The 26,089-nt window shown below is 42.5% G+C and overlaps 1 protein-coding gene across 1 annotated transcript; it reads left to right on the top strand.

Annotated features, from left to right (window-relative positions):
• Window positions 1–685: 685 nt before the first annotated feature.
• PGK1 (phosphoglycerate kinase 1) lies at window positions 686–24,458 on the top strand. Its single transcript, XM_027609523.2, has 11 exons — window positions 686–860; window positions 6,532–6,582; window positions 14,554–14,709; window positions 14,821–14,965; window positions 17,095–17,198; window positions 17,840–17,959; window positions 21,138–21,252; window positions 21,504–21,683; window positions 23,098–23,275; window positions 23,553–23,651; window positions 23,983–24,458. The coding sequence occupies exons 1-11, from the start codon at window positions 796–798 to the stop codon at window positions 24,021–24,023; spliced, it is 1,254 nt and encodes a 417-aa protein (XP_027465324.1). The 5' UTR covers window positions 686–795; the 3' UTR covers window positions 24,024–24,458.
• The last annotated feature ends 1,631 nt before the right edge of the window (window positions 24,459–26,089 follow it).

The following is a 26,089-nucleotide window of genomic DNA, read 5'->3' as shown; positions in this document are numbered from 1 at the left end:
CTTCATCTGTGAGGAAGGCAATACCTACTTCCGAGTTTGGGGACCATTATTAGTTAATATACGAAAAATGCTATTTGTTTGCCATTAGCATTAATTGTGTCAAAAACAGAACAATTACATCGCACTTTTTATTATTAAAAAGGGGGCGCTGGGGGGACCTGGGCCTTTCCCGAATTCTGAGAGATCTCAGTTATCAAGGCCAATTAGCAGCCTTACTTAGAATTCCATTTTGGGGAGCCAGGAAACCCGATTGGCTTTCCGAAGGGAACTGCCATTTGCATCCATCCCGGGAGGGCTGCCAAGAATTCCCTGGGGTGGGAGGCGGCGCTCCTCCTCTGGCTGCAGTGGGGTTGCCCCGCGCTGCAGCGGCTCAGGGCCGCCGCGCGGCACAGGGGCGGAGGCCTGGGGCCTCTCCCTCGCCCTCGTCCGCCCGGAGGTGCCACCCAGTTCCCTTCCCCTCCCCCTGCCCACTCCGCGGCCCCGCCTCCTGCCCCCACCCTCAAGTCACAAAGGTCTACGGCGGCTCGCTGCGTGCCGGACGTGACAAATGAAAACCGCACGTCCCACCAGTGGCCTCGCAGACAGACAGCGCCTCGAAGCAATGGCAGGGTGCTAGCGCCTTTCGGCCGCGGCCAATAGCGGCTGCTGGGAGCCGCGCGCCGGGGAAGGGGCGGGGTGGTAGGCGGGGCCGCGGGGCCGGAGCCGAGGTCGGCATTTCGCACACGACTGGAGTGCAGGTCGGCTGCGTTCTTCTCTGCTGTTTCAGCTCTGCCTCGTGGCCCTTGTATTGCCAAGATGTCGCTTTCTAACAAGCTGACTCTGGACAAGCTGGACGTGAAGGGGAAGCGGGTCATCATGAGGTAATTCTACACATCTCCTCGTGCTCCTTCTCAAGGGCTTGGCCACAGCCTCTTCGGCCGGAGCCAGCTTGCTTCCTCCCCTGCCCAGAAATGCTTTTAGTCCGGCTCGGCCTCGTGGGTTCTAGGCCTGCAGAGTGAGGCTTCCCACCACTGCGGCCGAGGCTTTGCCCCAGTTTTACGGTTTCTGACCTCGCCGGCCTCAGCCCAGAAAGGGATCCGTTTTTGCCCTTTGGAGGTGGATCCACCGAGGACGGGCTCAATTCCGGGACCCCCTTTGCCCGCTTCCTGTTCCTGGAATGCAGTTCCGTCGCCTCCAGCTCCCAGCAGGCGGGGTGGGACCTAATGCTTAGCCTGCAAATCCCTAGGCCCCAAAGAAGGGACCTTGAAAGGTCATTTGGTTAGTTTCCCTTCCCCCACCGCCCTAGGTCATCCCAGATAAATGAGAAAAGGCACAGATTTCAAAGGTCCCTGCACAAAAGGGAAATTTTCCCAGAAGATGTTGATTTAGATGTCCAGGAGTAGAACCCCCTAAAACATTGGGGATGGGCGGGTGAGGACGGGTGGGGCACACTGAAGGAGGCCCTGCAGAGCTTATGTAACAGGCCTCTGCGCGACACCGTTGGGCTACAGGCCATGGGGTTTACATCAGAATTGTGACACATACTGGGTAATGGTAGAGCAGGGTGTGGGTGCTCATTCTTGCCGTTCTCCAGCCTCACCTCACAGATGGCAAGAGAAGCAGGATGTTGGACGTGAGAATGGCTACCCATGCACTTTGGGGTCTTTTACTCAGCACATGTGGATCCCTGGTCACTTACCCACGTGGCTTCTCCCTTATATGCCAAAATTAGTAGTATGGTGTATGGAGCTTTTACATTTATCCTTTTGGTAAGGTGTGGTATATTTGCAAGCCAGGAGCAAAGTGCAGGACAGTTAGGTATGTAACTGGTGGATTGACTGTTGCTATACCTTGATAGGTTGTGCATCCAAGGGTGGTGCATTTTCCGGGTCACAGGGCTTGCATTGATAGCCTTGTGCAGTCCTCTGAATTTCAGAACTCCGGGCACCGTAAAAGTTAATGCAGCTCTACCCTTTTCTCTAATTTCATTATGGGCACTGTTTGCACGTGGCCTTCTCTGCTTTGTCGTGGAAATAGAAGAACTCAGTAGCTTATGGCCATGAGAAACACTTGGTGTCCACATTTTCCCAAATGACCTAGGCATTTGCAATCTGGAGAAAGTAGGAATCAAAGCCATCCTAGTATTAGAAGAGGGCCCTTTCTACCCCTCAGGTGATCTTAAGAGAGGGGATAGGTTATATGAAAAACAGGCCAGGTAGACATTGGCATGTAACTAGATTTTAGGTTTTTTAATTATTTCCTCCCAGGGCTCAAGGCTGACCTTTCCAGATAGGTAACACCAGCTCAAAGCCCAGGGGTGGGACATCACGCTGGTCACCTTCCTGCAGTTGCAGTCTTGCTTTATCTTCTGGAAACTGGTTTGAGGAATTAACTGGGTGGCTGGGAGCGGGACTTGAAGTGCTTATCTTTTCTCCCTCTGGACTTAAACATGAAATTACTTACTGTCCAAGGGCTCAAAGTTTCATTTAACACAGATTAACTTTGAGCCTTGAAATGATTGGCCAGTCCTGTTTTGCTGATGGAAAATTACCTATCCAAGGTCACTGAAATAGCAAATTGGTGGCAGAGCTAGGACTAGATTTTGGGTCTTTGGCTGCCAACCAGATCCTCTAAATACTCAACATTGTAAACAAGGATGGGCTAAAAAAGACTTTTGTCTGCTGAAGGTTGAGATCAGTATTCTCCCCGCCCCCCCCAACTAATCTGGATAAATTCTACTTCGCCTGGGGACAGGGAGTTACTTTGTTCCCTGATTATTAATGTATCTCTTGAACAGCGTCACATTTTGTAGGACTTTTTGGAAGAGCCTAGGCAGCTATGCCTTGTCAGCTCAAATTTTTTTTTCAATGCCTTTACGTGGTGGTTACTGGCTGGCAGTGTTTCAGAAATGGGGCCTCTGAGTAGTGGCTGCTTCACTTGCCTCCTCTCTTTGTCCTGCAAAAGAGAACTCTGATGTCTTGATGTCTCTGATGTTGATGTTAGCCGAGTCTTCTGGCTCCTGCTTTGAATTGTTGAGGGAACTTTAGATAGCCAGAAACCTCTGACTGGGTAATTACCAGGTTCCACCTCCATTCCCCGCCCCCCCACAGATTCCAGTTGACTTTACCGCCTTTTGAGTAAGCTTCCGGCCTATTTCTGCAATGTCATTTCTTTTCTTCCCCGCACAGATTGCCAGTCTTACTCCTTTGGTGACTTGTGAAGCACTTCACTTTTTGCTTGCTCCCTCCACCCCTCTTTTGTTTTAAACCTCACTGCTTTTCTCTAACCTGTTCTGACTTGTTAAGCAACAGCTCTGATGTAGTGGAAAAAGAAATGGAGAGGAAAAACTGAGCCGAGAAAAAGTCTTTAAGACACCCAGAATACCCCAATCTTGCAGTCAGGGGCAGTGACACAAGGGTGGGCATGGTACTTTGGAGAGCTTTTAATGGGACTGGGCCTGGACCCCTGAGATTTCAGGTGACAGAGACTTGATACTCTTATTCTAACTAAATATTTTAACATTATATTTTGAAATAATTATAGATTCACAGGAGGTTGCAAAGTTAGTACAGGGAAGTTTGTTCACCCAGTTTCCCCCAAAGGATACATCTTACAAAATTGAGGTTGCAAAGATAGTGCAGAGGTCTTTGTTCACCCAGTTTCCCCCAATGGATACATCTTACAAAATTAGAGTACAATATCAAAAGTAGGAAGTTGACATTGGGATAAAGCTTATAGTTCTGTGCTATCTTATCACATGTATAGATAGAGCTGTGTAATTCCCACCACAAGTTACAAAACTTGTTTGATCACCACCAAGACCTTTCTCTTTCTACCTCTGCAGAGTCATGCCCCCCCAACTCCCTCCATTCCAACCCCTGGTAACTACTGATCTGTTTCCTGCCCCTAAAATTTTGTCATTTCAAAAATGTTACATAAGTGGAATCACAGTATATAACCTTTTGCGATTGGCTTCCCCCCCCCCTCAGCTTAATGCCCTCGAGATTTATCCAAGTTGTTGCATGTATCAGTAGTCCATTCTTTATATTGCTGAGTAGTACTTCATGGTATGGATGTTGTGCAGTTTGTTTAGCCATTCACCCATTGATGGACATCTGGTTTGTTTCCAGTTTGGGGCTATTACAAAGAAAGCTGCTGTGAACATTGAATATTCATGCACAAGTCTTGATATGGACATTTATGCTGTCATTTCTCTTGGGTAAACACCCAGGAGTGAAATCACTGGATCATATGCTGAATTCCCAGACTGGTTTCCAAAGCAGGCATGCTATTTTACATTCCTACCAGCAGTGTAAGTGATCAGTTTTTTTGCATCTTCACCAGCATTTGGTGTTGTCATTATTTTTTATTTCAGCCATTCTGATAGCTGTGTAGTGAAATCTGAGTTTGTGCCTGAAGCTGAGCTCACCAGTGTTTCAGGGAAGTGGAAAAGGAAGGGGTGCAGATTTTAACTTAGAATGGAAGAAGTGGAATGTGTAGGCAAGACAGTTTCTGTGGCAGAGTCCTCAAAGGAGAAGCTAAAAGCAGAGCTGTTGCTGAGAGGGTAGGAGGTGATGAAGGGAGGTAAAGCACAAGCTAAGAGAAGAGAGAAGTCCAATTCTCATCAGCAAGCTATGTCATGGCAGCTTGGATAGATGACACAGATTCTTGAGTTTTTCTCCCCAAAGAATTTCCTCCCTGTGAGGGCTTGGGAGTAGGGAGCACTGAAAAGGGGTGGCTTGTGCTCAGCCTGTTGCCATTAGCCCTTTTGACCTGGGCCTTTCTGGGAGGTCGCAGGAGGGAAAAATGACACAGGTAATGGGGTACTCTATGCTCTTCAGAATGTACTTGAAGGCTGGCAGGGGCCTTGTTAGGATATTTAGAGAAGATGCTTAGAATCAGAGTCAGCCTGAAACTGAGTAGATTGTATTTCTTCAGAGGCATACTGCTTTTATTTTTGGAGACTTTTAAAATGTTTGAATATAGAATGATTCCCTCAACCCACCTTTGGAAAGGCTGCTCTTCAATGAACTAGGTTGGAGTATAGTCCTAGGGGATATAGGAAGTTGGTCCTAATAGGTCTGAGGATTTTGTAATTGTCTGATAGGCCTGGAGCATGGCAGCAGTCTTCTCGACTAGGTCCTATCTTCCTTTAGTCCCTTAGCATGTGACTGTGCTAGCTGTTTTTGTAATGGTCGATTGTGTTTTAAAAGGCAGGTCGATGCCTTCTAAAACACAAATAACAAACATTTTGGAGAAGCATTAACATTGTATCATAATAGCTGCCATTTGTATGGCACTTACTGTGTACAGGTACTAAGCCCTTGACAAATAACACTCACTCATTTAATTCTCAACAGTAACTGACGTAGATACTATCATCCGCATTCTGCAGATGAGAAAGTGTTTAAACGGGATCTTGGCAGGCAGCACTTAGCCCTAACACCTAGCTGTCACACATTGTTGTTTGCAGTCAGATTGAAGTAGGCTGAGGTTGCAGGGAGTTCAGAAGGGGGAAGGAATTACTGGTTCTTAAAAGATGGTAAAGCAGTAATCGGTTGGGTGAGAAAGAGACTGCAGTAAATTATTTGGTTGTGCCATCCTGATCACTCCTCTTCTAATTGCCTGTTTGTCAGGTAGGCAGGATCACATGTTCCGCCCTCCCCTCTCATGTTTTATGAAAGAAGCTATCTTATTTTTATTGTCTGTGTTTTGCTTGAAGAGTACTGTGTGAACTTGGTCTTGGACACTGGGTTTTTTCTGGTCACGAGGCCCCAGGCTTTCTCTGGAAAGAATGATAATCTGATGTGTTCTTTCTTCCAGTCATTTTTTTTCTTTGAGTGATGTTAGTTAGCTTCCCTAGGACCCAGAAATAATATCAAAGGAATCAGAATCAAGATGTGTTCCTTAATTACCCCTTATCCAGCCAGCCGCCATTATTACTAGATACTGTCATGCTAGGTCCACATAAAAATCTTTATAGATGGAACTGGTTTTAGCTTCCCAGGTCTTTTTTTTTTTTAAGATTTTATATATTTTTTGACAGCGAAAGAGGGAACACAAGCAGGGGGAGTGGGAGAGGGAGAAGAGGCTTCCCGCTGAGCAAGGAGCCCTAGGCGGGGCTGGATCCCAGGCCAGGACCCCTGGGATCATGACCTGAGCCGAAGGCAGACGCTCAATGACTGAGCCACCCAGGTGCCCCAAGCGTACCAGGTCTTCAGGGCTAGTTCCTGTGATGTCAGTTAGGTTTGTTTTTTAATTTTTAAGAAATTTCTCTTCTAAAGTAAATCAAAAGCTCAAAGAATTATCACGAAACTGAACACATTTGTGTAATCACCCAGGTCAAGAAATACAGAATAACCCCAGAAACACCCTCTGGTGTCCTATCCCAGTCCCTCCTCCTCCCCTCCTCCTCCCCACGGCTAACCACTATCTTGACTTCTACCACTGATTGTTTTTAAGGTGGATTTGAATTCCTGCCTTATTTAACTCGTACCCTAAAAGTGCTTCTCCTAATCTTTGAGGGAATCTGAAACTTTGTTTCTTTTTTAGAGTGGACTTCAATGTTCCTATGAAGAACAACCAGATAACAAACAACCAGAGGTAAGGTCTCTGCTAAACCTTGAGTTTGGTTTAAGATGTGTGTGGGTATATAGGATGAAATGGTTTTCCTTTCTTCGTGTAGAACTGTGTGGTAACTTAAGCCATATAGTCTTGGCTTTCCACAAACCCACTATCTGGTCTGCTTTCTTAACGAGAATGAGGAAAGTGAAAAAAGCCATCTTAAAGTGATTTTTTTTAATCTCATTTTTTGAAAATTTGAAGAATTTGGGGTTACACATTTTTTAAAATTTTTTATTGTTAGGTTAATCACCATATATTACATAATTTGTTTTGGTGTACTGTTCCATGATTCATTGTTTGTTCATAACACCCAGTGCTCCATGCAGAATGTGCCCTCCTCAATACCCATCACCAGGCTAACCCATCCCCCCACCCTCCTCCCCTCCAGAAACCTCAGTTTGTTTTTCAGAGTCCATCATCTCTCCTGGTTCGTCTCCCCCTCTGACTTACTCCCCTTCATTCTTCCTCTCCTGCTATCTTCTTCTTTTTCTTTTTTCTTAAAATATGTTGCGTTGTTTCAGAAGTACAGATCTGTGATTCAACAGTCTTACACAATTCACAGCGCTCACCGTAGCACATATCTTCCCCAATGTCCATCACCCAGCAACCCCATCCCTCCCACCCCCGACCACTCCAGCAACCCTCAGTTTGTTCCTGAGATTAAGAATTCCTCATATCAGTGAGGTCATATGATACATGTCTTTCTCTGATTGACTTATTTCACTCAGCATAACACCCTCCAGTTCCATCCACGTCGTTGCAAATGGCAAGATCTCATTCCTTTTGATGGCTGCATAATATTCCATTGTGTATATATACCACCTCTTCTTTATCCATTCATCTGTCGATGGACATCTTGGCTCTTTCCACAGTTTGGCTATTGTGGACATTGCTGCTATAAACATTGGGGTGCACGTACCCCTTCGGGTCCCTACATTTGTATCTTTGGGGTAAATACCCAGTAGTGCAATTGCTGGATTGAACGGTAGCTCTAATTTCAACTGTTTGAGGAACCTCCATACTGTTTTCCAGAGGGGTTGCACCAGCTTGCATTCCCACCAACAGTGTAGGAGGGTTCCCCTTTCTCCACATCCCCGCCAACATCTGTCGTTCCCTGACTTGTTAATTTTAGCCATTCTGACTGGTGTGAGGTGGTATCTCATTGAGGTTTTGATTTGGATTTCCCTGATGCCAAGCGATGTTGAGCACTTTTTCATCTGCCTGTTGGCCATTTGTATGTCTTCTTTGGAAAAATGTCTGTTCATGTTTTCTGCCCATTTCTTGATTGGATTATTTGTCCTTTGGGTGTTGAGTTTGATAAGTTCTTTATAGATTTTGGATACTAGCCCTTTATCTGATATGTCATTTGCAAATATCTTCTCCCATTCCGTTGGTTGTCTTCCTGGTTTCCTAGAGATGAATGCAGCCATTTCTTCCAGGTTATCTAATTTGCTGGCATAGAGTTGCTCGTAATATGTTCTTATAATTGTTTGTATTTCTTTGGTGTTGGTTGTGATCTCTCGTCTTTCATTCATGATGTTGTTGATTTGGGTCATTTCTCTTTTCTTTTTGATCAGTCTGGCCAGGGGTTTATCAATCTTGTTAATTCTTTCAAAGAACCAGCTCCTAGTTTCGTTGATCTGTTCTACTGTTCTTTCGGTTTCTAGTTCATTGATTTCTGCTCTGATCTTTATGATTTCTCTTCTCCTGCTGGGTTTAGGCTTTATTTGCTGTTCTTTCTCCAGCTCCTTTAGGTGTAGGGTTAGATTGTGTATTTGAGACCTTTCTTGTTTCTTGAAAAAGGCTTGTATTGCTATATACTTTCCTCTCAGGACTGCCATTGCTGTATCCCAAAGATTTTGGACAGTTGTGTTTTCATTTTCATTGGTTTCCATGAATTTTTTTAATTCTTCTTTAATTTCCTGGTTGACCCATTCATTCTTTAGTAGGATGCTCTTTAGCCTCCATGTATTTGAGTTCTTTCCGACTTTCCTCTTGTGATTGAGTTCTAGTTTCAAAGCATTGTGGTCTGAAAATGTGCAGGGAATGATCCCAATCTTTGGGTACCGGTTGAGACCTGATTTGTGACCTAGGATGTGATCAATTCTGGAGAATGTTCCATGGGCACTCGAGAAGAATGTGTATTCCGTTGCTTTGGGATGGAATGTTCATGTCTGTGAAGTCCATTTGGTCCAGTGTGTCATTTAAAGTCTTTATTTCCTTGTTGATCTTTTGCTTAGATGATCTGTCCATTTCAGTCAGGGGGGTGTTAAAGTCCCCCACTATGATTGTATTGTTGTCAATGTGTTTCTTTGCTTTTGTTATTAATTGCCTTATATAATTGGCGTCTCCCATGTTCGGGGCATAGATATTTACAATTGTTAGATCTTCTTGTTGGATAGCCCCTTTAAGTAGGATATAGTGTCCTTCCTCATCTCTTATTACAGTCTTTGTTTTAAAATCTAGTTTGTCTGATATAAGGATTGCCACCCCAGCTTTCTTTTGGTGTCCATTAGCATGGTAAATGGTTTTCCACCCCCTCACTTTCAATCTGGGGGTGTCTTTGGGTCTAAAATGAGTCTCTTGCAGACAGCATATGGATAGGTCTTGTTTTTTAATCCAATCTGATAGCCTGTGTCTTTTGATTGGGGCATTGAGCCCATTTACATTCAGGGTAACTATTGAAAGGTATGAATTTAGTGCCATTGTATTGCCTGTAAGGTGACTGTTACTGTATGTTGTCTGTGTTCCTTTCTGATCTTTGCTGCTTTTAGGCTCTCTCTTTGCTTAGAGGACCCCTTTCAATATTTCTTGGAGGGCTGGTTTCGTGTTTGCAAATTCCTTTAGTTTTTGTTTGTTCTGGAAGCTTTTTATCTCTCCTTCTATTTTCAAGGACAGCCTAGCTGGATATAGTATTCTTGGCTGCATATTTTTCTCGTTTAGTGCTCTGAAGATATCTTGCCAGTCCTTTCTGGCCTGCCAGGTCTCTGTGGATAGGTCTGTTGCCAATCTAATATTTTTACCATTGTAGGTTACATATCTCTTCTCCAGAGCCGCTTTCAGGATTCTCTCTTTGTCTCTGAGACTCGTAAGTTTTACTATTAGATGTCGGGGTGTTGACTTATTTTTATTGATTTTGAGAGGGGTTCTCTGTACCTCCTGGATTTTGATGCCTGTTTCCTTCCTCACATTAGGGAAGTTCTCTGCTATTATTTGCTCCAATATACCTTCTGCCCCTCTCTCTCTTTCTTCTTCTTCTGGGATCCCAATTATTCTAATGTTGTTTCATCTTATCGTATCACTTATCTCTCGAATTCTGCCCTCGTGATCCTGTAGTTGTTTCTCCCTCTTTTTCTCAGCCTCTTTACTTTCCATCATTTGGTCTTCTATATCACTGATTCTCTCTTCTGCCTCACTTATCCTAGCATTTAGTGCCCCCATTTTTGATTGCACCTCATCAATAGCCTTTTTGATTTCGACTTGGTTAGATTTTAGTTCTTTTATTTCTCCAGAAAGGGTTTCTCTAATAACTTCCACGCTTTTTTCAAGCCCAGCTAGTATCTTTAAAGTCATGATTCTGAACTCTAGGTCCGACATCGTACTAATGTCCGTATTGAGTAGGTCCCTGGCTGACGGTACTACCTCTTGTTCTTTTTGCTGAGGTGATTTTTTTCGTCTTGTCATTTTGTCCAGAGGAGAATAGATGAATGAGAGAACAAAATGCTAACAGGTTTACAACGTCCCCAGCAAATATACTGTATACAAATCAGAAAAGACCTGAAACCAGGGGAAAAGAAAGGGAAAGAAAGAAAAAAGAAAGAGAAAAAAAAGAAAAAAAGATAAAAACAAAAACAGAACAATACAAAAAAAGCAGAATGTGATCAAATATGACCAGGCTAGTGCATAGATCAGTGCCACACACTAGATTTTGGGCATATTTTGGTCTGTTAGAAAAAAGTGCCTCCTAAAATTTTAAAGGAAGAAAGACATATCTGTACAAAATAAGGGTTGATACAATGAAGGGATAGAAGATGACTGTAAAGATGAAAATTATAAAAGATTTTATAAAAGGACTTGATAAGAAGTTGTTTGAAAAAAGAAAGAAGATTTAAAAAAAAGAAAAAAAAAAGGGAGAGAATGTGATCAGGCAGGAGACTAGAACAGAGCCATACACTAGTGATTTAGGGTATATTTTGATCTGTTAGAAGAAACTGTATCTCAAAAGTTTAAAGAGAGAACAACTTATATATATATGCCAAAAATAAGGGTAACTACTATGAAGGGATAAAATATGACTCTAAAAATGAAAAATAAAAAAAAATTTTTTTTTAAAAAGAGATTGATAAGATGTTGGTTGAAAAAGGGAAAAAGAAAAAAAAACAGTTAACAAAAATTAACTTTGATGAACTAATGCATCATGGTAAAAAAAAAGCCATGAATTCTATGTGCAGTATTCCCCTAGCGCTGGAGTTCTCCCGTTCTCCTTGATCGGTAAACTTGGTCTTGGCTTGCTGGCTGTTCGTCCTGATCTTCTGGGGGAGGGGCCTGTTGCTGTGGTTTCCAAATGTCTTTGCCGGAGGCTGAATTGCCCCGCCCTTGTGGGTCCGGGCTAAGCAAGCTGCTCGGGTTTGATCTCAGGAGCTTTTGTTCCCTGCAAGCTCTCCGTACAGCCTTGGAGGACCAGGGCAAAAATGGTGGCCTCCCAATCTCCACCCGGAGGAGCTGAGAACTCGGGGCCCCGCTCCTCAGTGCGCCCCCAGAGAAAAGCAGTCACTCCCGTGTCCCCGGTCTCCGGCCGCTCTCCGTGCCCACCCGGCCTGTGACCGAGCGTTGCTATCTCTGGCACCCGACCCCGTGTGGAGTCTCCAAACCCAGCAGATCCCTGCGGTGCATTCCCGCGCCGCTCCTCCCCGGGAAGGAAGGGGAGTCTCCCCGGATCTGCCGCTTGTTGGGTCCCTGCTGGAGGAGCAGTGGCCCGACTGGGCCGCGGATCACAGTTTATGGCAACCCCAAGCTGAGAGCCCGCGCCTCAGCTCCGTCTCTGCAGCTGGCTTCCCCGCTCTGATACCTGGGAGCTCTGGCGCACTCAGTCTCCCCCGGTCTTTCTGTGACCCCAAGGGTCCTGAGACCCCACTGTCCCGCGAGGGTTCCACCCCCGCTTAGCCACTGGAGCGACGTCCCTCAGCAGAGCCGACTTCTAAAAGGTCCGATTTTGTGCTCCGCGGCTCTAGCACTTGCCAGAAGCGGCCGGCGGAGGCCCCTCCCCCGCCGTCTATCCTCCCGAATATCGCCTCGGATTCACTTCTCCGCACGTCCTACCTTCCAGTAAGTGGTCGCTTCTCTGTTCAGAGTTGTTGCTACTCTCCTCTTTGATCTCCTGTTGAGTTCGTAGGTGTTCAGAATGGTTTGATCCCTATTCAGCTGAATTCCTGAGACCAGACGAAATCTAGGTCTCCTACTCCTCCGCCATCTTCCAGGTAATCCTCGGGGTTACGCATTTTTAAAGAACATCAAAGCTGAAGGTTACTTGGCTTCCCTTGCAAAATGAAGAACTGTGCAAGAGAATTTTTTAATACTGGTAATTTTAAGCTTATAAGTATTTTTACAAGCCCCTATTCAGTATGGCCCCCATAAAATAAGTTTTTGAGAATTTTGATGTAAGGGAAAAGATGTCAGAGGTAATATTTTCAGTCAGTTTAGGCTGTTCTAAATATCTTGTCTCCAAAATCAGAAGCAGAAATTTTAAGTGGTAGAATACTCTTGCTTTTGACAAGATTGTAAAGAAGGTTTAATTTTAAATTTCAGATGAGGGGTTTGAGCTGGAAAGCTGTGCTTTCCAATGATCTAGAGCAGTGTTGTCTCTTAGGAATATAATATGAGCCACATGTAATTTAAAATTTTCTATTTGCTACATTAAAAAGGTAAAAAGAACTGGGTGGACTTAATTTTAAGTAATATATTTTATTTAATCCAGTAAGTCCAAAATAATCATTTCAATATGTAATCAATAAAAAAATTAAAGGGACATTTAACTTTTTTGGTATTAAATCTTCAAGGTCCAGCATGTATTTTAACACAGCACATCACAATCTGCACTAGTCAATTTCTAGCATTTAAGAGGCATATGTAGGTAATGGCTCCCTTATTGGACAGTGCAGGTCTAGACCCAGAACATTTTCAGATATTGGCCCCAGGGTAGAGTCTGGCATTTTACCAAGTACATCCCTGCTATACCATAGTGGAAGGTCTGTGTTTTGTACAAGGCAGCTCTGACCCTTCTTGATTTTCATTATTTTCTGCAGCACACAGAAAAAATTGGAAATAGGCCTTCAAAGGTGTTCTATGAATTAAAAGCAGAGAAGCAGGTCTGAGTACATTCTTTGCATTTTCAGAAATCCATGGATTTAACAAAAGGAAGCATTAGAAATAATAGAACTTGCCGATAAGGGATAGCTCTGAAGAATAATTTGGTTTCTTTGGGCAAACTTTGTACCTAATGAAGGTTTCTTCTTTATTTGGTGTTAGTGAGTTTTTATATATGTCAAATAGCATAAGATATTTTAGAAACATAACTTGGTTTTTTATTATTCCATTGTCTGCTGAAATGTCACCTTATCAGACTGGCCACCCTATGTAAAATCCCCTTCACCACTATTCCTCAGTCATTCTTGTCTCTCTACCTTTATTTTTTCCATAGCTCTTATTACCACCTGATAACAGACACACGCACACACATACCTATATTTATATGTGTACACACATATGTTTATTGTTTGTCTTTCCCTCCATTAGAATTTCACTTCATGAGAGCAGAGACTGTTTTATTTACTGTTGTATACTCAGAATCTGGAAAGGTACCTGGCATAAGAAGCATTCAATAAATATTTGTTGAATAAATGAATGGTTTTCTTATCAATTTCAATTTCTTAAAGACTGGAAAAAATGGAAAGTTAGTATCAAGTTTATAACAAAAATTTGACATGTTTAAAGGAAGTTTAATAATTTTTTTGGTTAAACTATAATGAGGATAATATGACATTATTTAAACTATGTTCTATATAGTATATTTTTTCCTACCAGAAAATGTGCCTTAGGATCTAGAATGGGTGCAAAAAAGTTACCACATATTTTTAAGTTTTTCCTAAATTTTCTTTAACAGTGTCAAAAGTTTGGGAATTCTAGATTTCTTCCTCAGTCACATAAGAGGGCTGTTTCAGGGGTCCCCAAGACACCTACATATACTTAATGATTCACTAGAAGGACTCACAGGACAGGACGTAGCATATAGTTCTCACTAAAGTTTATTATTACAGTGAAAGGATGCATGACAAGATCAGCAAGGGGAAAAGACACCTAAAATCTGGAGAAATCCATGCAGGGGCTTCCAGTGCTCTCCCTCCAAACTGCAGTAGTTGAATGCATTGTTTTTGCACAGAGAAGCCCATTAGACATTTGGCTCCCAAGATTTTTACTGGGAGCTGGTCATACGGGTACCCTCTGCCTAGCAACCAACAAAATTCCAGACTGTTAGAGGAAAGCAGGTGTTGAGCATAAATCACTTAGTTTGTACAGTCTAGGAGCAGTGTCAATTAGAATGGCCCATGTTTGTCAGAGAATTGAGGGACCACTTTGGAAGCCAGGTTCCCAGACACTGGCCAAGGGCCAACCTTGCAAGCAAGTCCTTCTAAAGATAGCTTCAGTCCTGATATGGTAGCTCTTTTCTGCATAAGGGGCAAAACATGATCAGATTGAATAATCCTCGGTGGATGGTTGGCATCATAATCGACTTCTTCCCCTGAACCTGAGGACCATCACTGAATTGCCAACAGTAAATTTGAAGGAATTTAGAGAAGAAAATGGGCTTTATAGTTCACAAGGCCATAAATAAAATTGTTCCCACTAATTCCTAGGAGTAACCTTGATCTACCTGCTCTCTCTTTTCGGTTACAGAATCAAGGCTGCTATCCCAAGCATCAAATTCTGCTTGGACAATGGAGCTAAGTCAGTTGTTCTTATGAGCCACCTGGGCCGGCCTGATGGTGTCCCCATGCCTGAAAAGTACTCTTTGGAGCCAGTTGCTATAGAACTTAAGTCTCTGCTGGGCAAGTAAGTGCCAGACTCTGAAGCTGGGGGACTCCGTGATAGGAGATGTTGTGAAGCATGTTGTTACTGGTTCTTTCAGACTTCTCAAGTATCTCCATCTCCTGCTCTCCCCAGGGATGTTTTGTTCTTAAAAGACTGTGTGGGCCAAGAGGTGGAGAAAGCTTGTGCTAACCCAGCTGCTGGGTCTGTCATCCTGCTGGAGAACCTTCGCTTTCATGTGGAGGAAGAAGGGAAGGGAAAAGATGCTTCTGGGAATAAGGTAGGACCTGTGACCGCGACATTATTGGGGTAAGGAGGACTGAGTCCATAAGAGACTGAAGAAAGAGGTAGTTCATGTTTATTTTGTCATTAGACGCCTTTTTATTGAAGTACAGAATAAATATATAAGTTTATTCATATATAAAGGTTATTTTATATGAATTAAAGGTTAATATTCAAAAGGTTATTTTAATATATATGATAATCTTTAATATATATATGAATATATATGAATATACATGGATATGCATGAATATATTTGAGCTATGCATTTATATAAAAGCTATGCATTTATATAAATTGTGTGTGTGTGTGTGTGTACAGATAGATACGTGGCTTGATAAATTATCACAGAGTACACACACACACCTGTGTAACCACCACCTAGGTCAAGGAATAGAATATTGGCTAGCACCCCAGAAGCCCTTCTGGGCTTCTGTTTTGTAATACCTTTGAAAAATAAGTGGATACCATTTGGGTGTAAGAGTATTCAGTGGACATGCTTTGCAGTTGTTCCTTTGTTACCCACTTGGCCCATGGTACGTGAGGATTTTTTTTTTCTGACAGCATGCGTGATAACCCTAGTGAAGGGTAGGCTATGATTCCCGAGTGCTGAGAGCAGACGTTCACAGGCATTGGTGGGGGCGGGTGTCCATGCTATACCAGGTGTGCCTGGAACAGAACAGACCCTGGTGTGTTAATGGAAGGACAGTAATATTCTTATTTCAAAGGGGAATTACCTTAATGGTTGAGCCTAGTACTCTTAAAACCATAAATTTCAATTAAGTGTGATGTAATTGGGATTTTCTTAAAAATAATTATGTGAGCAGAAAAAGTAATTTTCGTAAGTCAGGTAGAAAGGGTCTGGGGAAAATTGATGGTAGTTGGGTAAATGATGGTCATGATGATACTGCCTAGGATTTGAGACTTTTTTTTTTTTTTTACAAAGTGTAAAGCATTGTTTTGAATTCCCTGTAAGATAAGGAAGTGCAGGTATTGTCATCATTTTATAAAGAAATTTAAGTCTCCGAAAGGCAGTCATTTTACTGAAGTTCGAGGCGGTAGTGCTGTTGCTGGGCTTTATACAACTCAGTCCGCTAGATCAACAAACTTTCTATAAAGGATCAGACAATAAATATTTTAGGTTTTGTAGGCCAGATAGTCACAACTGTATGTGGTCTCTGTTGGAACTACTCAACTCTGCTGTTGTCATGCCAAAGTGACCATAGGAAAAAAACACCCAAAACAAAAATTAAAAAGAGCAACCATAGATAATCCTGGATAGTGAGCTGATATTTCAAGGCCATAATGTTTTACTTCTACCTTTTGTTTCTTTTTCTTTTCTGTAGAAGTGTATTTCTTGTTTTCTTAGATACCTAACTTGCGAAGGTTATATAGAATACCCTCTTTTAATATACATAAAATGTTTCTGAGGGCCTTTGCTGTGTCATGTTTCCACCTGCCTTCTCTGTTCCAGCTTCATGAAGAATGTGTGTGAGGGCCTCTTTCCCTTTGCAGAACAGCCTTGGTGGCTAGAAGCTTGAGTCAAGTATAATCCTAACTTTTGTAAGGAAAATATGTTAAAATGAGGATATGAGTCCAGCTAAGGAAAGGAAAAGATAATCTTTCTTTTTTAAAGATTTTTATTTGTCAGCACAAGCAGGGGGTAGTGGCAGGCAGAGGGAGAAGCAGGCTCCCCGCTGAGCAGGGAGCCCGATATGGGGCTTAATCCCAGGACCCTGAGATCATGACCGGAGCTGAAGGCAGATGCTTAACGACTGAGCCACCCAGGTGTTCCAGGAAAAGATAATCCTATCTTAGGATTTGGGGGAGAGGTCAGTGGGGTGTGATTAGCTTTGGGAGATTAGAGGTTAAGCCATGGTTCAGGAATCTTAAGTTTGCAATTTGAGGCAAGATGGAGAGCAGAATGTAGAAGTGACCAAAAGACCTGGAATATTTGGAAGAAGAAATAGATCCTGTTGCCGTTTGTGAAAATTGCTGTCCTACCAACTCTGGGTCTTTAGAGATATGCAAGAGGACTCTTGGTATGAAATGCTTTTACAGTTGTCTTTGGAGCCATCAACATTTTCTGTGTTGGTTTTCCCTTTTTTTTTTTTCTTTTTCCTGCAGGTTAAAGCTGAGCCAGCCAAAATAGAAGCCTTCCGAGCTTCACTTTCCAAACTAGGAGATGTCTATGTCAATGATGCTTTTGGCACTGCTCACCGAGCCCACAGGTACTAAGAGTCTTTTTTGACGTTGAGCTAGGAGCAATATTCCTCTGTTTACTCAGGCAGCCCAAGTTCTGGGTTGTTGTTGATTTCTGTATTATACAGAACATCATCCTTTCAGCTTCTATCTCTAATTGGAGCTGCCAGTTAGACTATGGTTCTTGTTGAATATCCTTGGTCCTTATTTTTTTGAGGAAATAAAAGTACATGTTGAGAATTGTGGAGCTTTTTGTCATGCTTCAGGAAGAGGTTGCTTTTAGGATATTTCAGGTAGAGCCCTCCCTTTGTTAACTTTGTAGGGTCAGAATCTTACGCTGTCATTAGGAAGCAAATTGAGGAACCTTCTCCTTTTGTCATCAGCTAAGTGGCTGATTGTTTATTCTGGTTAAACCCTTGACTTGAAGACTGTTAATTGGGTATCTTAAATCCTACTTAAGGTTGTTGCTTTTTACTTGTTCCTCTTGGCCCTGTTCTATTAGTCAAAAAGCTCATCTTGCACCTGTTTTTGTTGCAGTTTAGGGATGAAAACTGTGGTCTCCTGGAATCTCAGGAGTGAAAGTATTTCAGTGATAAGGAGATGGCCTCTAGAATTGGGGGGAAATTGGTAAGGATTGACCAAAATTTAAATTGTCTCTGGTCTTTTCTAGCTCCATGGTGGGAGTCAGTCTGCCACAGAAGGCCGGAGGTTTCTTGATGAAGAAGGAGCTGAACTACTTTGCCAAGGCCTTGGAATGCCCAGAGCGACCCTTCCTGGCCATCCTGGGCGGGTATGAAGAACTCTTCAAGATCATGCTTTAAATAGTGTGTGTGCCTGGTAGTAGGCCATGACTTGGGTGGTTAATTATGGTCAGAAAGCATAATCAAACTGGGTAAATGAGGAGCATTTAATAAAGGGACTATCTACAAATGTGTGGGTAGGGTTAAGGGACACCCAGAAAGTACTACATAGTAATCTGGGGCTAGCAACAGCAAACACCTTCCCTAGGCCTGAAGAGACAAAGGGAAGGAATGGTTACCAGAATCCAGAGAGGGTAGTTGTATGGAGAGGGCCCTCTGATAGAAACTGTAACCTTGTTCAAGGAACATGGGGATAGGCGTCTGGCAGGGAGGGAGCCAGGGAAAGAAATATACTCTGATCTCCCTTCAATTTTACTGATGTTCCCCCTTCCCCCACCCCCTCCCAATTGCCTGCAACCCAACTGGAGGCCAGAGGGCAAGGGACTCCCTTGATGGGCTCCATGAAGGTCAGCCTCCTGGGACAAAACAGGGCCAAGGATAGCAAGTGGAGCAAGTGGAGCTTGCTTGGAGGGAAGAATGGGAAAGATTCACCATAGGTGCTCATCTAACAATTTTTGAAGCACTTGAGCCTTTCACATACAGTCTGGCAAGAATAACTATGAACATCTCCTCATGTATTTAATTTATTATTTAGAGCTCATTTCTCCAGAATATATACCTTTTTATAGTTTTTCCTGTAGGGAAAGGTACCATGTGGATAATGATATTCTAATGGCTTAGTTAGAGGTAGAAATTCGGAATTGCAGGTTAAGAGGCTAGGAAGATAAATTTGAGTGGGGACAGAGACGTAGTACTGCTCGGATAAGAGAACTTCCTGTCACTTGGCATGGCTATCTAGCTAGCACCCTCTTTATGGCTGAAGGCCACTGACCCTTCTATAAGCATGTTCCCCCCCACCCCTGCCAAAGGATTGAACATACTCAGCATTTTCCTGTGAAAGCTGACTCTGGAGTTGGGTGTCAATTTCAGGTAGCATAGTTCTTCAGGCTTCATGAGCCCAGTTTCAGGGTCCTAAAAATAAATCAGGTGGATACAGATTGTACCTGCATTCTAGAAGCATTGCCCCTCTTGTGCACCGTGTTATAAAGGTCAGACTCTCATCTTCTCTGGAGATTGGGATTTGAGCTGCTTTTGTTTTCTATCCTTCTGTGGATCTGGAGTATGGGAGTGAGTACCACCTGGTGGTTATGATTAGGTTTAGGCTCAGCTGGAAACAGCTGTTCGGGGGGAAGTTGATGTGGAGGTTTTTTTGTTCTTTTTTTGCCACCTTTCTTCCAGTGTAGTCTTGTTAGGCCATTAACAGTTTTGGGGGAAATTTTACATTTTTTAAAAAAAATGTTACTCATCTATTTGACACAGAGATCACAAGCAGGCGGACAGGCAGGCAGAGGGAGAGGAGAAGCAGGCTCCCTGCTGAGCAGGGAGCCTGTTGTGGGGCTTGATCCCAGGAACCAGGGATCATGACCTGAGCCGAGGGCAGATGCTTCACCAACTGAGCCACCCAGGTGCCCTGAAATTTTACATTTTATTAAAAAAAATATTGTGGAAACACTGAAGCATGTAAAGAAGTTGAGAAAACAGTATACCTAATACCCTGCAGGCTTCAGCAATTATATTATCAGTACTTTTAAGCAAGTTTTAGACATATAATTTCACTTAGTAGTTCTGTATGTATCTCATAACTGATAAAGAGATTTCTTTTTAAATAGCCACCATGTTACACCTAACACAGTTTAACTATTTTGTTCCCGTCCTCTAATATCTAGTCTATTCAGAAGTTCTTCGTCATCTCAGAAATGTCTTTTTACAATTGGCTTTGTCGCATAAGGATCCAAGTGAAGTTCTGCATTGTATTTGGTTGTTAGGCATTTACTATTCTGTAATAGTCTCCCTTTTCTTACTATTTTCATTCCATTGATTTGTTGAAGAAGCAGGGCATGTGAGCTGTAGAGTATCCATCCCACATTTTTTTTTTAAGATTTATTTATTAGAGCATGTGTGTGTGTGCACAAGCAGGAGGGGAAGAGGAAGAGGGAGAGGGAGAGAGACACTGGGCTCGATCTCATGACCTTGAGATCATGACTGGAGCCAAAACCGAGAGTTGGACGCTTAACTGACTATGCCACCCAGGCGGCTTGGGTTGGGACAATTTTGAGTGGGTTCAGGGATCCCATAATTAGCAGTCTTGCTCAGGTATAATTGGCTGTCTTGACTCTGGTTTTTGTGGGGAGAAGGGGCAAAATAGACATATTTGGGTCTCATGGTTTCTTTAGATAGTAGTAGGTCTTCTAAGTAATTTTTGGTCTAGAAACACACCTTTAAGAGGTTTTCTTAGAAACAGATTGGCCTTTTGGGTTGAAGAAACATAGGGGAAAGTTAGCCAGTACTTTTTTTTTCCTTCCAAGTTTTTATTTAAATTCCACCTAGTTAACATACAGTGTAATATTAATTTCAGGTGTAGGATTTAGTGATTCATCACTTAATATACAGCACCCAGTGCTCATCATAACAAGTGCCCTCCTTCATACCCATCACCCATTTAACCCATCCCCTTACCCCTCCCCTCCAGCAACCCTCAGTTTGTTCTCTATAAAGAGTCTGTTTTATGGTTTGACTCTTTTCCTCCTATGTTCATCTGTTTTGTTTCTTTAATTCCACATCTGAGTGAAATCATGTGCTATTTGTCTTTCTCTGACTGACTTTAACTTAGCATAATACTTTCGAGCTCCATCCATATCGTTGCAAATGGAAAGATTTCATTCTTTTTATGGCTGAGTAATATTCCAGTGTGTGTGTACCACACTTCTTTATCCATTCATCAGTTGATGGACATGTGGGCTCTTTGCATAAATTTGGCTATTGTTGATAATGCTGCTATAAACCTCGGGGTGCATGTACCCCTTCGATTCAGTGTTTCTGTGTATTTTGAGTAAATACCTAGTGAGTACAGTTGCTGGATCATAGGGTAGTTATGTTTTTAACTTTGAGGAACTTCCATACTGTTTTCCAGAGTAGTTAGCCAATACTTTTGTCACTTGTGGGACATTTCTCTGTTCCTGTGCCTTGATAACAGAAACTCAGGCAGTATGTAATATTACTTCCTTAGTCCACTGTTCTTTTGTTGATGATTCTTGCTTTCCCTTCTAGAGCTAAAGTTGCGGACAAGATCCAGCTGATCAATAATATGCTGGACAAAGTCAATGAGATGATTATTGGTGGTGGAATGGCTTTTACCTTCCTGAAGGTGCTCAACAACATGGAGGTAGGAAACCAGTGTCAAGTGGATGTGAAGTGGTTCTCCATGAGAAATAGCAGGTTATGTAAATTTAAAAAAGAAAACCAGCTTCTGACATGAGCCCTTAAAACTCCCATTTTTACTTACTTTGGAAAGTTGGCTTTCTTTTGTCTTGGAATTGTTCCTTTATACTGTATTGTATCTTATTCCTGTCTGCTTTGTGAGGTAATCATGTTCTTAGTATAGAGGCTGATCTTTATCTTGGCTGCTGTGTATAGATTGGCACGTCTCTATTTGATGAAGAGGGAGCCAAGATCGTCAAAGACCTAATGTCCAAAGCTGAGAAGAATGGTGTGAAAATTACCTTGCCTGTTGACTTTGTCACTGCTGAAAAGTTTGATGAGAATGCCAAGACTGGCCAAGCCACTGTGGCCTCTGGCATCCCTGCTGGCTGGATGGTGAGTCACTTGGGTGGGTGGTAGTAGGAGTGAACAAAAAAACATTTTGATTTCATTCATTCATTCAGCCAACCAGCAAGCATTTTTAAAAGAATCTCTATAGGAGATCTTTGTTGGAGAGGGCTCCAAAAGTAGCAGTGAGGCCCTCGAGAGAATCTGGGGGGGGAAAAGCACGATTGCTGTCTTCATCAGTAATGTGGGGGCAAAACCATTTTTTATGTTCATTTACTGGTAAGTAGTTAACTATGTACTGGGGTTGGTGCTAGGTACTTTCATGATTTGGGCTGTTCTAGATTATGTTGTTACATAGAAACTTGTAAAAGAACTCTTACACGAAACATTAAGATAGTAGAATTGTACTGCTTATAAACAGGGAAAATGTATGTGTATATTAAAGATGAAATATTTGGTTGTAGTGTTCTCTACATAATACCATTTTTTAAAATAATTTTTTAAATATTTTATTTATTGGACAGAGACACAGTGAGAGAGGGAACACAAGCAGGGGGAGTGGGAGAGGGAGAAGCAGGCCTCCCGCTGAGCTGGGAGCCCGATGCGATGCGGGGCTCAATCCCAGGACCCTGGGGCCATGACCTGAGCCGAAGGCAGACGCTTAACAACTGAGCCACCCAGGCGCCCCAATACTGTCATTTTAATAGCTGTATAAGACTGTATCATGTTGACATACTAGTTTGCTTAGTTATTTTCCTCTTGTTAAGCATGTGGGCATTTAGTTCAGTGTTCCTCAATGTGGTTCCAAGGACAACAGCATTAGTAACATTTTGGAACTTACTAAAAAATGCAAGTTTCTGGGCTCTATCCCAGACTTACTGAATCAGAAACTTGGGGGTTGGGCCAGCAGTTTTTCTTTTTTTTTTGCTAGAATAAGCCCTCCTGGTGATTCCGATGCATGCCAAAGTTTGAGAACCACTGAATCCAGATCATTGTTTCTCAACCTGGCACTGTTGACATCTCAGGTAGTTTTTGTCGTGGGGAGCTGTCTTGCACATGGCAGGATGTTGAGCAGCATCCCTGACTTCTACCTGCTAGATGTCAGTAGAACCTGACCCCCTTCCCCAAGTTGTGACAACCAAAATATCCCCAGACATTGCTACAGGACCCCTGGGGAGGGATAGAATTGACCCTCGTTGAAAACTACTGATTCAGTTCTTCACAGTCATAAATAGTGTGATTACGAATGTTTTTATCAAATAACCTGAAGTTTTCCCTTCTATTTCATCTTTCATAAAGGGCATGAGCAGGTTTATAATTTTCAAGACTGAAGGGTATCTTTTGGTTCTACAAGAAACTCTAGTGTTCAACCTTGAGTTCAGGTCTTGGTGGAGGTGGTGTTTGCTCCTTTCTAAGTAGCTTCTCTTGGTAGCTCATCTTCTTTTTTAACTCCGCCCCTTAGGGCTTGGACTGTGGTCCTGAGAGCAGCAAGAAGTATGCTGAGGCAGTTGCTCGGGCTAAGCAGATCGTGTGGAATGGACCTGTGGGCGTATTTGAATGGGAAGCTTTCGCCCAAGGAACCAAAGCCCTCATGGATGAGGTGGTGAAAGCCACTGCCAGGGGCTGCATCACCATCATAGGTAAAGGGTCCTTTACAAAGTTAATGCCAGTGTAGTCTGGCAGAATTCTGATCAGAGGAAAGTTGAAGGGAAATGATTAACTTCTCCTAGGTTTCTTGGTGCCGTTTGAATCTTGAGAGCTGAACGGGTATACAGTTCATGGAGGACCCTCTTAATGAGATGGAGTTGGGGGGTTCATCATCTACCTTTTGGGCTTAAGAGCATGGTGCCTTAGTTTGGTGCCAATCCTTTTTATTTATTTATTTTCTTTCCTTTTAACTTGGCTTTCATTCAACAGGTGGTGGAGACACTGCCACTTGCTGTGCCAAATGGAACACAGAGGATAAAGTCAGCCATGTGAGCACTGGGGGTGGTGCCAGTTTAGAGCTCCTGGAAGGTGAGATTCTTCCCTTTTACTCGACTTCTTGGGGGCAAGGTTGGGGGTTATGCAGTGACAGGTGGGTAGAATGGAGTGGAGATAGTACGTGGTGTTGTCATTAGTGTTCATTATTACCTGGGCAGTACAAATGGAGAAAGTTCAAATAACGCTCCTGGCATCCATTTTGGGTGGGGAGGGGCAGAACTGGGACCCAAAATGAAGTTACCCAACTCTTGGTCCTTTATGTCCTCAGGAAGAGCAGACATGTTACTGGGAAGATAGGAGGCATAGCTGGCTTAGTGGGTCTTATAGTAATGCTGTCTGTGTGTGTGTGCTCTCTCAAAAACAGGTAAAGTCCTTCCTGGGGTGGATGCTCTCAGCAGTGTTTAGTACTTTCCTGCCTTTTGGTTCCTGTGCACAGCCCCTAAGTCAACTTAGCACTTGCCGCATCTCTACTTGGCATTAGCTAAAATCTTCCCCCATGTCAAGATTCAGCTAGTGGCCAAGAGATGCAGCACCAGGAACCATTAAACAGTTGCACAGCATCTCTGCTCCTCTTTACTGCACCCTGGATTTGCCTACATTCTTCGAGATCCCATTTGAATTTCTTAGTGACTAAACCATTGTGCATTCTAGAGTGCATATATTTATATTTTGCCTGTTAAAAAGAAAATGAGCTGTGTTAAGCTTCTCTTTTTGATGTAGCTTATTCTGATTAGCTTTGTCATCGTTTCACTACTCAGCATGGAAATAAGATGAAATTCCAATTATAGGTAGGGAGGCAAAGTTGGTGATCTATTAAATAAAAGTATCCATTGAAACTGGGATTTTCTTCTGTCATACTTTGTTAGGGTGAGAACAGAGTCTTGAGGAAGGGGTCAAATCAGCTACATTCTGAATGCAAGAAATGGGGCAGCATTGGTCAGGGAGATTAGGTAAATTAAATTTTATCTCTATTAAACATGACCATAGTTTAAAAAGTTAAGGGTTAGAACAACAAAATAGAGGCTTCAGCTTAGTCCTCCCATTTGTGATACCCATTGCCTAGAGATGACTGCTTTTACCTCTTAGCTTTTGTGGGTATTTACCTCCATGTTTCTAAGTAACATGCTTATACTTTTAATTTCTTGATTTTTATAAAAAGCTATATATTAATTTCATACATGGGAAAATTGAGCTTACAGCCTCTGTTGCACATATACTTCCCCTTCATTCACCCAGTATAGTTTGAGATTAGATCAGTAGTCTACGTTGTGATTATAAATACTAGTCACAGCTGAGCTGTGTTGTACACTATGATTCTATTATGCACCTCTTTATTTTCTTTGGAGTTAGTAAGTTTTGAAAGTTTTTTTTTTTTTTCTATGTACTTGTCACCAATTCATTCCCAGTGTGTTCATTTTTAGAGATAATCCCTCCTGGAGTCCTCTGTGCTACCACTCCAGTTTCCGCTGGCTGCTTTCTAGGTTTGCTGTGTAGCTGTTGCTTTGGGATTTCTTCTTTCCGTAGAAATCCCTTTGGGGTAACCCTGTTGGGGATTCCTTTTACCTCCTCTGAAGTGATTCTAATGTCATTCTGATTTCATTTATTGTCCTTGTACCTTTCCCTTCCTTTCTCTTTCCTGCCATTTTAATGGAGTTTTGTGAGTGAGCAGAGGTAAGCATGTGATTTGAAAAGGCCATGTTTAATCAGAATTTCTCTGCTGGGCATTTTACATACTTAGATATATATTTCACCTTTATGAAGAGAAATAAAAACTCCTGGAGGATCACAGAGCTACTAGGCCACAGCAGGGATTCAAGTCCAGGTTTGTCTGATTCCAAAGGCTGCTTTTTAATTGTGCCTCAACTCCCACAAATGCTGCTTCTAGCCTAGGATTATTTGATTTTCTGCTATTCTTTCCAGAGTTAATGGTTGCTTTAAACCTATTTTGAAGGCTTGAATTTTTAAAAATTCATTTGCATTTTAATTAATACTGTCCCCATAGTTGTAATTTTAAAATGTACCATGTTTCTGCATACCTCTAATGGTACACTGTACCCTGGTATGAGAAGCAGGAATTCTAGTCTATTCTTTTTGTAGAGGAGGCCCAGAGGTGCTACCCAGAGATCCAGCAAATTAATGTCACAGCCTGGCTAGAACTCTAGCGTACTGATCACTTTTTCCCCCCTACTGATTACCTTTCCCCCAATTATTTTATTATGCACAGAGGGATTAAAAGAATTGTATAAACACCCATAAACCTAGCACTTAGACTCTACCACTGCCAGTTCATCCATCCATCAATCTCTGATTGTACCTTTTAAGTACTTTCTACTAGACTCTGCTGCTAGGATCATTCCCCATTTATTTGGGTCATTAATCCAGAAAATGAATGGGGAAACACAAATAGCCAAATATTTGAGTACCTGCGATATGCTTAGGACATAATGGAGGAAATCTAAGAGTATTAGGTT

The sequence above is a fragment of the Zalophus californianus genome, chromosome X (genome assembly GCF_009762305.2).
Source record: "Zalophus californianus isolate mZalCal1 chromosome X, mZalCal1.pri.v2, whole genome shotgun sequence".
NCBI lineage: Eukaryota > Metazoa > Chordata > Mammalia > Carnivora > Otariidae > Zalophus > Zalophus californianus.
This window is presented reverse-complemented; position numbering and strand designations above follow the sequence as displayed.